Source organism: Peromyscus leucopus, chromosome 19 (genome assembly GCF_004664715.2).
Source record: "Peromyscus leucopus breed LL Stock chromosome 19, UCI_PerLeu_2.1, whole genome shotgun sequence".
Classification (NCBI taxonomy): Eukaryota; Metazoa; Chordata; class Mammalia; order Rodentia; family Cricetidae; genus Peromyscus; species Peromyscus leucopus.
The window spans coordinates 32008410-32024091 of record NC_051079.1 but is presented as its reverse complement, the minus strand read 5'-3'; the positions used below and the strand labels follow the sequence as shown (position 1 = coordinate 32024091).

Here is a 15682-nt window from a genome sequence, read left to right as displayed (position 1 = left end):
GTTCAGAAAGAGACTTGGCCACACAACTGCTATGGCCTCTCACATCCGTCCGTCCCCCAAATCGCATCCTTTGGCTCTCCCTCAAAGCGAAGCACTTTCCCGGAGGAGTTTAAAGGGAAAACGAATCATGTCAAGAAATCCTGCAAATAACGGCAGTTTCCATGGCAACTGAAACAAATGTGAACTGTTTCTTTGTTTTGTGAATTCTCCCGAGTGACTGGCACCATGACCAGCTTCTGTTCATGTTAGTTTTCTCTTTGGGTTGGAATATGTTCTCCACACAGCTGTATTTTCATGGTCTACCTTTTTTCTTCTTTTAATCTGCCTTCCTGCGGACACACATGAGAGATTACTATTTATAATCTGAGAGAAACAGCACAATCGCAGACAGAATCACAAGGAGATGCTACGTTAAGTACCTCCAGAGAATTTAACATAAGTCATTTAGGGTGGAGTGTCTCCTGTCATTTCTAATATTGCTTTATATACTGCAGTGCTTTACAGTTCAAGTTATTTCCCCATGCATTTTAAACTGAGTCCTGGAAATACCTATCACAGGCATTTTTGAACACTTTTCTTAGATAGTGAAACAGAAATGGAAACCCACAGCACTTTACTCATTGTCCATTTTCATTACAGTTTGTCACTGTCCTGTGGAGTGTTGCTTGCCTTGTACTTTGTGACCCAGTACCCTTGTGGTCATGATGCTCTTCCTAATGCTACTACAAACACTGTTGAGACTGAGTTCCCATCACTCAACTTAAAGGCATATTTCTAATGTCTTAGGAAAGGACACCGAGTTTCTAAATTAGAAAAAAAAAAAGCCCTTCCTCTAAAAATAAATACATTATTTAGAACACAAATCAACAAACCTTCCTATAAAGTAGAAGACACTAAATATTTTAGGGTTGTGGGCCAGGCAGTCTCTGAAAGTACTCAATCACTGTATCATGAAAACAGCCCTAAGTGATGTGTGAATGGGTGGGCATGGCTGTATTCCAATAGATCTTTAGCCGCAAAGACAGAGACAGTTTGGCTTATGGGCTCTAGTTTCCTCATCTCATTCCTGGAAGATATCATCTTCTGTTTAGTCTGGAAAGATGAGAATAAGATCTAGATTGTCCAGAACAGAGAGGCAGCCGGACGATGGTGGTGCATGCCTGGAATCTCGTTGCTTGGGAGGCAAAGGCAGGCAGATCTCTGTGAGTTTGAGACCAACCTCGTCTATGGATTGAGTTCTAGCACAGCCAGAGCTAACAACAAACAAAATAAACAAATAAAAAGCACAGAGAAACCTGTCTCGAAATAACCAAAAAAGGGAGGGGGGGCATTCAGAACAGAAGTAGGTTATTCTTATCTGGTAGAGATTCTGTGGTTTACAAGGGATGAGTGGATGCATCGTTACCCAGGTAACTCCCTAAGCCTATGTTCTCTAAACTGTATGACAGCGTTTATTATTCATGACTCTGCCTATGGGGCTAGCTAGGAAACAATGGCATATGGCCTTTAATTGCACCTGTGTCTTCTTGCTCCTTATTGTGCTGTGCCAGCAATCAGTGGATATACAGTGGTAGTCTCTTAGGAGTGTCCACTTGGGGGCAGGATAAGAGGAGGTGGGGGATGAGAGAGAACCATGCACAAAACCTGTAACATAAATAAAAATGTATTAAGGACCAACAAAGTGCACAGAGAAGACAAAAACAGTAGATATGAGTTTAATCCTAAGCAGTCAAGTCACATGACAGGAAAGGATGCTATGTAGCTGGGCCAGGAGGAATGTGAGAATCCCAAAGAGACAAAGGGAGGAGCCATCAGGGAGAAGAAACTGTAAGCAGACAGGTACAACTTTATACCATGTGCAGAAGATAGTGTATTCCTTTTATCTGGAGCAGGGGCAGATGAGGAGAAGGTGGAAGGAAGTCCTCCAGCCCAGGCTGCACAGGGGCTTGATTGGCAAGGCTGAAGTATGGGGATTCTGTCCTCAGTGTGGAGGAGCCGCTACAGCAGTACTTCCAGGACCGGGGTTTCCTAAGAGAGCATCACTAGCAGTGTGAAGGAAGTCAAGTGCGCCAAATGAACCCCAAGGAACTTTGGAGCAACACTGGAAAAAGCAATAGAGTGTGGACTGCAAATGTGTGCCAGATATGAAACCTTTAATACATTTCCTAATGGCTGAAAAATTAAAAAGTGAAAGGGATCAGTTGCTTTCCCTAATAGAGTCTGTTCAATATAATTCATACAAAATAGTATCATTTCAACACATAGATAATATAAGAGGACTAACAAGAAACTCTGTCTTGTGATAAATCTTCAAAATCCAGAGTGTATTTTGCAAATGGCAAGCTTGCGGCATTACAAGTGTTCAGTGTAGCCAGTGGTCACTGTGCTGAACAGTAAACTGAGGAAGGATCAGAAGACAGTCATTTGAACACATCTCAGTGCTGCTCTACCAAGTCCTCTTGGGTTCTCCACCCTTATAGGATAACTGTCATGAGATTAATTGCTGTATGTTAAAAAAAATGTTCTCCAAACATTACTTCACTCAGAAAATACTGATATAGCTGAAGACAGGTAAGTGAAGGAGGTAAGTGAAAACCCCAGACACTCTATACTGTAATTACAATGATTTTAAAAGGGACGTTGACTCTTCAGACACTTTTAGGTTGAAAAGCCCTCAAATTTTGGGCCTCTCAAAATGGGAAACCACCATCAGAATATATTGTATGGGGGAGGAGGCTGTTTTCAATAAACATTAAAAATATATATTATTAAAGCTTTCCAACTAGAGAAATGGCAGAGACTCTCTGTCACTCAGCCAGATAATACCCCTGGGACTCCCAAATTGTTTTCACTTTTTCAAACTCGTGTGTGTGTGTGTGTGTGTGTGTGTGTGTGTGTGTGTCCACCAAAGCAAAGAAACGGAGAAGATATACACAGGTAACAGAACTGAATGGGAGAGGGAATAGCGCAGGATCACAAAGGGACCTTTTCATGCTACTGAGGTGGCCTGCTGCCACATCATAGTGACCTGTTAAATCAGAGACTTAAAGAGCACAAACCGGCAAGAAGATCTAATACTGTCACTGTAACAAATGTAATGCAACAAAACTCAGAAGATGATTTTCAGCCGAATTCTTGAAAGGTGGGAAGATCAGAAGAAATTCTTGGAGTGTTTGCCTTGGGTGGCACTAAGGTCAGGGGATAGGAGTGAGACTAGAGAAAGATACAAAGAGACCTCCTGCAGCATGCAGAATTAGAAACCCCCAAAGCCCTGTAATTAGAGCAGAACTTAACAGACTGTAGGCTTTGGGGGTGCTGTCTAATTGGCTGCCTCGTGTGCATGTATGTGGATATATACAAGTTGGGGAACATAGTTATTATACAAAGAAAGATAAAGTCATTGCTATTATAACTATCTTCATTTTTCCCTTCTCTATTACCAGCAGGCTGTTCTCCACCTGCATGCCCCTTCCTATATGATAACAAGGACATTATTTACTAACAATTTAGGCACCTATTTATTTGCCTTATTGCAGTATATATAGCAAGTATATATAGCAAGCTTTGAGCTATCCCAAGATGTCCACATGTATGGATTTGGGTGGAACCAGAGTTGTGCTGCTGGTAGTTATAGACCCTTCTCTGCCAATGGGAGAACTACCCCACAACCCCAGCAAAGCTGCCCACTTGGACTGGGTAAACCAGTGGCCTGGTTGTTAAAAGGCACATTTTGATGTATGGGTTTGGTGGGGAACCCGGGATTCTGCAGTTCTAACAAGCTTCTGGGTGTCTCTGAAGCTGCTAATATGTGGACCACAGTGCTGATTAAGAAGGCCCCAGAATATCAAGCATCTGTCTGAACACACTAAGATAAATATCTCAGAGCTTTCCGCCTTTTACGCACCATAGCAGCCTCTTCTTAAGGCCTGTGCTTTCTTTTTCTCTGAGCATATAGTAGCTTGGACTTTCTTTCTTTCTTTCTTTTTTTTTTTTTTTAATAAATAAGGTATTAAGAGATCACAGCAGCCTAAGCTGCAAGATCCTGCCTGGGAGCACGAGTTCTCTTTGAGGCTCATGCTTTTTTCATCCTTTCACCTCTCTGCCTCCAGGTATCAAAGCTTGAAAGAGAGAAGACGCAAGAAGCAAAGAGGATTCGTGAGTTGGAGCAGCGCAAACACACGGTCCTGGTGACGGAGCTCAAAGCCAAGCTCCATGAGGAGAAGATGAAGGAGCTGCAGGCCGTGAGGGAGAATCTCATCAAGCAGCATGAGCAGGAAATGTCAAGGACAGTGAAGGTGCGGGATGGGGAGATCCAGAGACTCAAGTCTGCTCTGTGTGCTCTCCGGGATGGCAGCAGCGATAAAGTAAGGACAGCACTCACCATTGAGGCCCGGGAGGAGGCCCGGAAACAGTTCGATGCAGAGCGCCTGAAGCTCTTGCAGGAAATTACAGACCTGAAAACTGCCAAGAAGCAGGTGGATGAGGCGCTGAGCAATATGATCCAGGCGGATAAAATCAAGGCTGGGGACCTTAGGAGTGAGCATCAGTCCCACCAGGAAGCCATCTCGAAGATCAAGTGGGAGTCAGAACGGGACATTCGGAGGCTGGTCAGTAATAATGAGAGCAGGGCAGAAACCGGTCTCTGCCAGAGCTCCCTGTGATTTGCTTTGCTGGGTGTTCGCTTGTCTGTTACTACTATAAACAAACACCCTCGCTTTTGCGGGCTGCGCTGTCCAAAACGCAAGGTAGATTGATAGGTAGTTTGGTCGGAATTGTAGAATGTAAGAGGTTTTCCAGTCCTCATTTTCACAGTAAGTGCATTCTCCGGGGTGCACAGGTGTTCATGCACTGACCTATATTCTTGGTTAGTCCATGAGAAGATTGTAAATTACAAGCTGTTCCAACCTTAGCTTGTTTTTGTGGGCTTCCCAGCTGTAAAAACTCCACTGGAGTATTTTACAGGACAAAGAGGTGTTTCCACAATTTGTCTGAAAATGGCCGCTGTTGAAAACATCCTGAGTGATTCATCAATGCAAACATGGAACTATAAAATCCCTGGTCATTTTAAGAATGGGTTCCTTTCCTCAAAATAATCAAGGAATATTTGTTATGAGCCATTCTATTTTTTAATTGGGTGTCATTCACAAATAGCTTCCTTGCTGTTTAGAATTTTCTTTAGTTCAATCCACACAGAACTGGCTTTTGTTTTGTTTTGTTTGGTTTGGTTTTTGGTTTTTAACATGAAAAGCCAACAGCCATACAGATATCTCATAATACTAAAATGAATAAATTAATGCATGTTCTAAGAGCTATAACATCCCATAATCTTAGAAGGAAAATTTATACTCATCTATGTACAAAAGTTGAGGATTAGCTTAAACCTTTTAGAATGTATTTAACACTATGTTTCTCTAAGTCAGTGGTTCTCAACCTTCCCAAGGCATCGGCCCTTTAATACAGCTCCTCATGTTATGGTGAACCCCAACTATAAAATCATCTCATTGCTATGTCATAACTGTAATTTTGCTACTGTAATGAATCATAATGTAAATATCTGATATGCAGGACATCTGATATGCAACCCCTGTGAAAGGGTTGCTCAGTCCCCCCCCCCCTCAAGGTGTCGTGACCCACAGGTTGAGAACCACCTCTCCAGCAGGGTGTTATTCAGGAAAACCGTGCTTTCCCTCTTGGGTGTACCAATCCTCAATAACCGTTTCCTAGGAATTCCACGTTGGTGCTTTGGATGATGTCTCTAGGATTTCCACTTTGAGCAAAATGTGTTCCCATAGACCATGTTACCAGTTAAGCACGCGTCATTTTCTTAGTAATGTGGTACGCTGTGACTGTAAAATGCTGCCTCTGCCATGCTTCCTGAGGAATTTCCTGCAGTTCATTCTGCTGTGCTGTTAGACAATGGAAGCCAAAGGCAGCGCAGAAACTGTGGTCTCTGCCCTGCTCTTGGTTTCCAAAATGGCCGTGGTTGATGAAGAAGGATTCAAGACTGTGAACTGTGGAGCAATCAGGTAGGTGAGTTAACAGAAAGCCTTGAATTAAATATTGTTGCTTGCCTTTCAGTGTGAAATCTACAAATTAGTCCTAAGTTCTCCCAGTACTTCTTTCCAAGAACACTGCTGACCTAGCCACGAGATTCTCCCAAGCAACCACCTGAAATCTAAACCATCCAAAGAGTGGTTCAAATACTGGGTGCAGACAGACTAAGATGGGGGAGTGTTTCTCTAATGTATGTGTCCCTGCCTTCACTTTCTCAGTTTCCTTTCCTACCCCTCCCCTCATGCTCCTATGTACTTTTGGACCTGGAGGGAAAGAAATGAGATCTGCTCTTTCTAGAAAATGTTACCAAAGAATTCTGCAACATATTCCTTTTCATCCATGAACCGGAGCACTGGTTAACTTTGCAACATTCTGAGAATCAGATTATGTGTTCACAACCATTGTATAATACAGTCCCCTCTATTGCTAGATATTCTACAGGGACCCACTTTGGAAAATTCTGGGAAGAAGTGAATAATCTTGGAGCCAATATAACACAGTGCTCGATAAGTGGGCTCTGGGCTCAGAAGACAAAGTTAAAATATCAAGATTTCATCACTCACAAGGCAGGGAACAATGACCAAATACTCATGTACCTCATCTGGTACATGGTGATCATGGAACCTACTAAACAGGACATTATTAGAAAGTGAGATAACTTGCACAACTATAGTGCTTCCAATACTATAAAAGATGAGAAGATTTTATGTTTAATACTGGAAGAGAGGTAAGGATAACTCCACTCGGGTGTTAATGAGCTGATAGTCCAGCATCTGCCGTTAACTAGAAGGCATCACAAGCAATCAGGAACGTGCAGTTTATGAGCTGCATTAAGCTGCAGCGAACACTGTGCGTATCAACTCTGACAGATGAATGAGCATTCAGCTTAACAAGACTCAGCCTTCTTGAAGGAGTAAGGAAATGCAGCAGATAGTCTCTCCCAAATCAACAGGACACTGTTTCAATCCTCGTCAGTTATCGGGTGATGTTATAGGACATTGCACACGTCAGTCCAGTGGTCTCCCGATGTTGACCTAAAATTTAGTCATGTAACCTAGAATTAATAGGCAGGCATTTGTGTGTGGGAAATGAGGGACTTTGCAAGCAGATGATTTTATGCTCTCTAGCTCAACTAAAAAGCACAGCACAGAAGCACACTAAGTGAGTCATTAAATATGAGAAAGGAGAAAGTGCTAAATGTCTTTCCATTTTAAGTAACCACATAGAATATATTGAAACGGGACAAAAGGTTCCACCCAGTGTCTATAATCTCTTGAAAAATTGTTACAGACATTTATTTCATTTATCAGATATTCCTCATCTAAGGACAGCAAACTGGTTCCAGTCCAGTGGAACTCTAATCCACTGGTACCCGATACCTGTGCCTTGAGTTGAAAATTAACATATTTGAGGCCACATCCAAGCTCAGAACAAATGAGTGCTGAAATCAGTAACTCTATGCCACAGATATACAAAGAAACATTTTGACTGACATTAACAAGCATTTTTAATCCCTCTCCTAGTCCCAATGATGCTTTTCTGACAGTAATGGTAGAATGATGGCTAAGGCTGGCTGCCTTGAAGTGTGGGAAGGAAAGGAAAGGCCACACAGCAGGAACGGCTGGAAAAGCCCCTCCAGATGCCACCAGAATTGACATTCCTGGATAATCAGAAGACCAGTACTGGGAAGCCTGCGGTTCCGCCAGTTGCAAATGACTGGCTGATAGTATCAATTAGTATTAGGATCAAGACCAAATGCTTGTTCCCCGAAAAAGACAGTAGTAATTTATTTGTCCCAAGAAACATCATAATGGAATATTCTGGATTTACCTATATTAAAGCTAATGGTACATTTTAAATTTTGTCTTTCCTAGCCAACCCAGACCATTTTAAACACTATATGGAAGGACAACACCATATAGGAGATATAAGAGAGAGGGGGGAGGGAGGGAGGGAGGAGAGAGAGAGAGAGAGAGAGAGAGAGAGAGAGAGAGAGAGAGAGAGCGCCTTTTATTACTCAGGGTTTGCTTCATGTTATTCATGAGTTCCAGTACACATGCCAGATTCCTGAAGACTGTTTTTCCTGAATCATCACAAAAAGAGGTGGACTTCCCATAGTGAAAGTGGGATTTATTTATAGCATATTTAAATTAATTGTCCTGGGTCTCATTTAATTCAGATGGATGAAATCAAAGCCAAGGACAGGATCATCTTTTCCCTGGAAAAGGAACTGGAGACTCAGACAGGCTATGTCCAGAAACTCCAGCTTCAGAAGGAGGCTTTGGATGAGCAGCTCTTCCTGGTCAAGGAGGCGGAGTGTAACATGAGCAGCCCGAAGAGAGAGATTCCAGGAAGGGCAGGAGATGGCTCTGAACACTGTAGCAGCCCGGTGAGTTCACTCGAGTTGAGGTTTAACAACTCCGGAGTGATCTTTTATTTAGCTCTCAAGTTCTGCTTTTCACATAAGCTATTTTCCTATTTATAAGTACAAAGAAATCAATTCTCCCTCCTACTATAAAACCAGCGTGTATCTTGGGAACAAGGCTTCTCTAGACTCGCAGACAACAAAGTGGGCTGCGCTTCATCAGCAGGTCACGTGAGAGCTGTAGGTGTCTTTGAATCTTTCACAGAATTTTCTAGCCCAGTGATATCTATCAAAACTTGAATCTATTATAAGAATCATAAGTTAAGTGAAAATATTTGCCTGTTGCCAAAATTGGTAATTTCCCTATGTGTGAACAATTGGATTAGAAATTGACAAAGACAGTTATCCTCTACAGAGGTTGGAGTGTGTGCCTATAAGAAAGAATCATCTATAGCCATAGCACGAAAGCTTCCAGTCTGAATGAACTTGCCACTTACTTCACTGGAGTATCATCGTCTCATATGAGAAATTATGTTCAGAGGTACAATGACAGACATAAGCTTGCGTGTAGTGGGCTATCAAATGATTTATCTGCAAAAGAAAAAAAGATGCAAATGTATTATTTAGGAACAAAAAAAAATTAGTTCCAAAGTATGACGTAGAACAAAGTAATGAATTGGTTTACAGGACACACACACTAGTAGGCAGTGGGAAATATATAATGATCTAAGATGCAGCACATGGAAATTTTAGTTCTTCTGTTAATAACTATATGTGATCTAGCATAATCACCCCCCAGATAGACTTTAGAGTTAGACCCCTTGGTTCAAATTCATTAGCTGAGTGGTCTTATGCAAACCACTTCCCTGTTCAGTATCTTTATCCCTAAGATGAAGGTCATGTTGGTTTCTGTGAGGCTGATCTATGCACTAGAAGACGTGATACAGAGAATGTAGAGCCTGGTATTTGGGACAGTTAGCTTTTGTAGCTCTGATTACTGCTATCCTCCACAAGACCCGGGTTAACATGGAACCACCCTCAGTTTAGCCTAATCTGCTGAATCCTTGAAAATATGATGATTCCGGGGATTCAATACATGTGGAACTGCTCCATCAACAGTGAACCACTAGCAAAGTGAAAAACAGCAATAGAATCACAAGCATGTAGTCAGAGTGGGCCTATGCTACAGAATTAAGCTGTAACTGCTGTGTGTAAGTGAGGTGATTCATATAATTGGTATACTGTACAAAATATTTTATTCTAGAGTATACTGTGCACCCTGCTTTGGCACATGAAGGTAATATGTGTTTCCTCACAGTGGCTTTTTTCTTTGGGAGTATAGAAACATTCACAAAGCCCCATGTCTGCATCCTAATCTGCCTCCTCTTTGGTTAAGTATAATGGCAGGCAGCTATCTGTGTCGTAGCAAGCAATGGGCATGTGCGACAAAAGGATGTTCCCTGAACTTCACACCTCACCTTGGTCACAGGGCAAACAGCTCTGTTAAACTGCTTCAACCTTCTGTTACTTTCCATACTGCAAGTCTGGGCTCCGGGGTCTGTCTGCCACATGGAATTCGTCCGTGGTTTTAACCCGGCTTGATCTTCAATCCAGCAGTAAATGTTAAGAGTTAGAAACGGTAACTAGTCTTTTCTATGTAAAAGAACATCCACCTGTCACTTCCTGGGTCACACTGGAAGAAAAGAGCCTATTGTTTTCATGAATGGTGTTCCAGTCTTTGAAAAGTCTTATTGAAGGGATACTTGTTTTAATTCTCACGTGTAGGATTTGAGAAGAAATCAAAAGAGAATAGCTGAACTGAATGCTACTATAAGAAAGCTAGAAGATAGGAACACCTTGCTTGGAGATGAGCGAAACGAGTTGGTAAGTTGTAACCAAACTCTTTTTTATTGTGTGTTTTGTTAGATGTAGGCTATAAAAGTATGCATTAAGTTGTGTAGTTTATCATGAGAGAAAAATGAGCAAGAAATAACAGTCCATCATGATAAATCCTCACAAAGTGGCTGCCCCACAAAACTACCTTCCAAGTGAGTAAGTGGAAAATGACCGAGACCCCTCCCTCCAATCCAACACCCACCTAACGATGACACCACTCTGATTTCTATATAGGTATCTATCGTAATTAATTTTAAAAAACATTAGTGCATCTTATGCCTGTGTGCCTGGCTGCTTTGGCTCAGTCAGCGTTGCCCGTGAGGATCTCCCTTGAGCTGTGTGTGAAACTGGTCTCTTTCGTTCCTCTATAGCATCCAGTTAACATATTGCAATATATGCAGCCATTCTTAGGGAGTATTTACGGAGCTTCTAAGCATGTTTAAGCTGTTAAGACTGTGGCTGTGAGGTATCTGTGATGAAAAAAAGTGCCTGTTGTCTCTGAGCACAGGGATTTGGATCCTGAGATGTGGTCAGCTGGTTCCTGAAGTTGCTCTGACACTTTAGCCCCCAGTGCCAGTGTATGAGGAGGGCCTCCGTGTTTCCACATCTTTGCCAACACGCACAGATGATCACGCACTTCAGCCATTTTTGTGGCCATGAGGTGTACTCTTTTTCTGATTTTTGTTTTGATTTGTATCTTTTCTAATGAGGCTGGGGAAGCTGTCAAGTATCTGCTGGCTTACTGGGCTTCCTTTACAATCTGTCCTCAGCATTTTGTTCTTTCTCTGTTCTGCTTTATTTTCTTATTAACATTAAGACATTTTGAAATTAGACATTTAGACGTACTGCTCTGTAGTTTATATTGTGATGCAGTTGTTTCTGAAAAAGTGATTTTAGCCTTTTCCTTAAATTCAGGCCATTGTTTCTCTCTAGACCTTATTCTTGGCATCTCTCACAAGTTTTGCGTGTTATAATGTAGTTGCTATTTCATTTTAATTTTTAAATAATATCATGCAACTTCTTCCAGAAAGTGTGGCTCAATTTCTAAACATCTAGAGATTGTTAATTATCTTCTGTTACTGGTTACTCTTTTCAATTCACCATACTTTGCAACATTTTGTTCCCTTGGGATTATTATGATTTCCTTTAGAGCATAACATAGGGTCAGTGTCTTCATTTGCTTTCAAGTGCTATGAGGAAACAGCATGACCAAAAGCAATCTGAGGAGAAAAGGGTTTATGTGTCTTACATGTTCTGATCGCAGTCTATCATGATGGGAAGTCAAGGTAGGAATTGAAACAGGGACTGTGGAAGAATGGTGCTGACCTCCCTGCTGACCCTGTCTCACTCAGTTTGCTCTCTTAGACACCCCAGGACCATTTATCAGGAGTCAGTACTGCTCACAGTGTGCTGGGCCCTCCACATGAATCATTAATCAAGAGAACGCCTCACGGGCTTGTCTACAGGCCAATATCCAGGGGACATTTTCTCAGTTGAGGTTCCCTCTTCTCAGTTGACCCTAGTTTGTGTTGAGTTGGCAAAAAACAACCAGTACAGTCACTTTTAGAAATATCTCATATTCTCAGGAGAGAAAGGTGTGCTCTATAATCTTTACTTATAGTTTCATTTAAGTTTATTGCCTTGTTTTAAGTTTTTTCTATATACTTCTAATTTTTTTGTCTATTTATTATCTCAACAAATTTGTCTATGTCTCTTCTTAGTTCTGTCCAGTTTTCTTTATATATATTTAAAGTTTATGTTACTTGATAGTTATAAACTAATATTCACTAATGGTTTTGAAATATCAGCCCTTTCATGATTATAAAATACTTTCTTTTCTTGACTCAGATCAATCTATTATTAGTTAAACTATAGCAGGACTTCTTAGTATCTACATGAATCTCTGTTTATTAATATATGTGCATCATACATGTATAATTTCAGTCTCTTTCATATATTAAGGCCTGTCTTTCTGAAGAAGCATTCTGTTGGGTGCTTTGGAACTGTGGTGATTGAATGCTGGGCTAAAATTGGACAGTTCTTTCTCCTCATACTTATGTGCATGAATAGTATTCACCAAGCATCCTTAAATATATAACACATGGGGCATTAACCTTCAGAAGAGATTAAGATTGCAATAATAAACCCAGTGAATAATCTGTCTTTATATGTACTCAAAATCTGATATCAACGATTCAGACATCAAAACTCAAAAGGCCTTGTGCCAGATTATTTATGAAAAGCAAATCCCATGTTTTTGTCATTGTCATGAAACTGTAGTTTTCAAACTGTGATTAGGATGGACTGGAGGAGTGCTAAGAATCACAGAGTCTTTTTTTTTTTGGTCAATCATGGTCGCTTTCTCCTCCCTCAGTATCTCTCCAAATCATAAATTGGATAAGAAGAGTGATGAGTTTTTAAATATTCTGATACCCCTTTTCCTTGTGATAGGAAAGGAATAAGCTAACTATTAGAAATTCAACATGGAAATCTAATCTGTCTATATAGGTTGGCCTATAATACATCAACTAAACAGAAGTGTTTTGAAAAATGAAAGGAAGGGCTGCTGATGATTACAGACAACATTCTAAACTAAAGGCAATTTGGGCAACATATGTAGTCAGCGTACTGGGCAGAGTATCACTGTCATTAACAAGCCGAGGGCAGGGATGTCACTCAACATCCTGTGAAATATAGGGCAGGCCCCATGACAACAGTAACAGAAAAACATAAACTGCCTTACTGAGAGTGAGGAGATTTCAGCAAGACCTTTTTTGGAGGTGATGCAGTTGGAGAGGATGAGGCTTGGAACCAGGTTCTGGTGACCATGAGGTTCAAATGTGCGTCTATATGTTCCTGAGCCAATGAGTGGTCATTCCTAGGCCAGGGAATGGGTTTGGACATGAATGAGTGAGTGAGGTGATGGAAGTAAGCAGCATCATGTGTCATCATCCAACTGCAGCATCTGTGGCACCTCTGTTAAGGTAACAGACAGGACAGGATGTGAAGACTATGTTGAAAAGGTGCTAGCGCAGGCCACCATGGCTCATGGCCTTTAATCACAGCCCTGGGGAGGCAGAAACAAGAGGATTCCTGTTTGTTCCATGCTAGTTAGTTCTACATAGTAAGTTCTGAGCGTACTAGCACTCCACAGCAAAGTCCTATTAAAAAGAAGAAAGGGAAGGAGAAAGGGAAGAAAAGAGAATATCCATTAGAGGAAACTAAAAAAGATGCATTGGTTAAATGAGGACAGGAACGTAGTGTTAATCCTGGGACACGCTGGGTGGCTGCAGGGCCACTTTCTCTCTTTCACACTTGACCCCTCCTGCCCTCCTCCCCTCAAGATACCAAAAATAAATCTTGATTCATTTATTTCCAGTTAAAACGTGTGCGGGAAACCGAAAAACAATGCAAACCTCTCCTGGAAAGGAACAAGTGCCTCGCCAAGAGAAACGATGAACTGATGGTGTCCTTGCAGCGCATGGAGGAGAAACTAAAAGCCGTAACCAAGGAAAACTCAGAAATGGTGTGTATCACGGACTCCTCCTCCTCGGAAGCTACAGCCTCTTCCTCTGGGTCCCCGTGACCAACTGTTTTTTCCTGAGGTTGTATCTTATATGCTGGTTAGACTTTCCCTTGAGTAAGCAAGGAAACATGAAGAAGAAAGCAAGAGAAGGGCCTGCCTCTGGATTGTCTGGGTTTTTTAACCTTGTGGAACTGGAGAAGTCTTCCAGGGATGCACTCACTGTTCAAACACTGGCAAATGGAGAAGCAAAGCCTCAGTGTGGTTCCTGAGCCACAGAAATGTGGATCTAGCCCATGCCTGCCTTCTAATTTGTTTGATAGTAGAGAAATCAATACCATGGCTAGTATTCTTCGTGGATGACTGATGTGATTGTGCCTTCCTGAAAAGACTTCTGAGATAAGATAGCTATAGAAATGTCCAAAACGTTGCCAAGGACTTCAATGTAATATAGCAGATAAAATGTACTTAAGGGTAAAAATTTACCAGTGACTCAAATTGGCGATTTTTAAGGTTTCCACTTGTAATGTCTTCTTCTCCAATTTAGAGAGAGAAAATAACATCTCACCCGCCCTTAAAGAAACTGAAGTCTCTGAATGACCTTGACCAAGCTAATGAAGAACAGGAGACCGAGTTTCTCAAACTGCAGGTCATTGAGCAGCAGAACATCATTGACGAGCTCACCAGGGTAGGTGAACCCACTACAAACTTCTAGATAGTCTCAAGGATGAGTAGCCAACAACCAATGTGTAAGGAAGCACTTAATAGTTTTAGATTAACTCCAAATGCCCACATCTGTGTGCTCAGTATGTAACTATATACAAGGAACAAAATGTTTTATATTATTAAGCTTATTTATACCGTTCAGTTATAACCATTTGCTAACTAGTTTAGAAGCAAAAATATAAGCCACGTTAATGGAATTTTAGATGCATTGTTATGTAATTACGTTATGTATGTAAGGGTAAATCTATATATCTTGTAATTGTTTTCCACTGTTGGGCTTGTAAGGCTCAGCAATTCAATTTGCCTACAAAACCAAGACCATATACTCCTTGTTTTTACCACCTAATCAGTGCATAGCACATAGATACAGTCCATTAGAAAGGCTTTGTGAGTGAAGAACAGCATCATAGTTCTGTAATAGAGCAGGAATTCCAGTCCACACTTGATTGACAGATACTTCGGTACCTGCTGACTAGGTGATCACTGCCACCCCATTTGCATCTGGTTGAAGTCCTGTGACCAGTATGGTGGAATAAGACCTCTTGAAGCCTGCAGGCTTTCTCCTTCACCTCTCTGCCTTTACTCTGTGAATGGCATCTTTATTTCTTCTTATTTCAAGAATAAGCCAAAGCCTGTAGACTTGAACTAATCATGGGGCAGGAGGGCTGTTACACAATAGTCTTTAGAATAGGTGAACTTTGACTCACCGCCATTGGGAGAAAGGAGTCTACTTCTGTGTGTAATTAATTACTACTCACCCTTTAAAAATTGTCCATTGTTGCTGGGTAGTGGTGCCATATGCCTTTAATCCCAGCACTCAGGAGGCAGAGGCAGGCAGAGATATCTCTGTGAGTTCTAGGCCAGCCAGGGAACTCAGAGGAACTCTGTCTTGAAAAAAAAAAAATGTCCATTGTTCATATATGCTATAATGTATACCCCCTAGATTAAGAGCATAATTTAAGTATACAATGTGTAAATTTTCAGCTATATGGAGGATGCATGATCCAAATATTTTTGTATATAAAGGCAAAAAATAAAGTCTAAATGCCAATGTTTTGAATTATATTCAAATGTAGTGTGAAGCCTCATTCCCACCTCGATGACTCCTAAATCTCATG

General features: G+C 41.2%; 1 protein-coding gene across 4 annotated transcripts in view; it reads left to right on the top strand.

The window, feature by feature from the left end:
* The window catches only part of Jakmip2 (janus kinase and microtubule interacting protein 2), a 155782-nt gene that overhangs the window by 94949 nt on the left and 45151 nt on the right, over positions 1–15682 (top strand). For all 4 annotated transcript variants that reach the window (XR_005089502.1, XM_037197131.1, XM_028881736.2 and 1 more), the window contains exons 3-7: positions 4110–4607; positions 8234–8443; positions 10205–10303; positions 13695–13841; positions 14386–14526. Coding sequence is in view for 3 of the 4 variants with exons in the window: in XM_037197131.1 (XP_037053026.1) it covers positions 4110–4607; positions 8234–8443; positions 10205–10303; positions 13695–13841; positions 14386–14526 (1095 nt within the window). In the remaining variant the exon portion in view is untranslated. The remainder of the gene's footprint in view (positions 1–4109; positions 4608–8233; positions 8444–10204; positions 10304–13694; positions 13842–14385; positions 14527–15682) is intronic.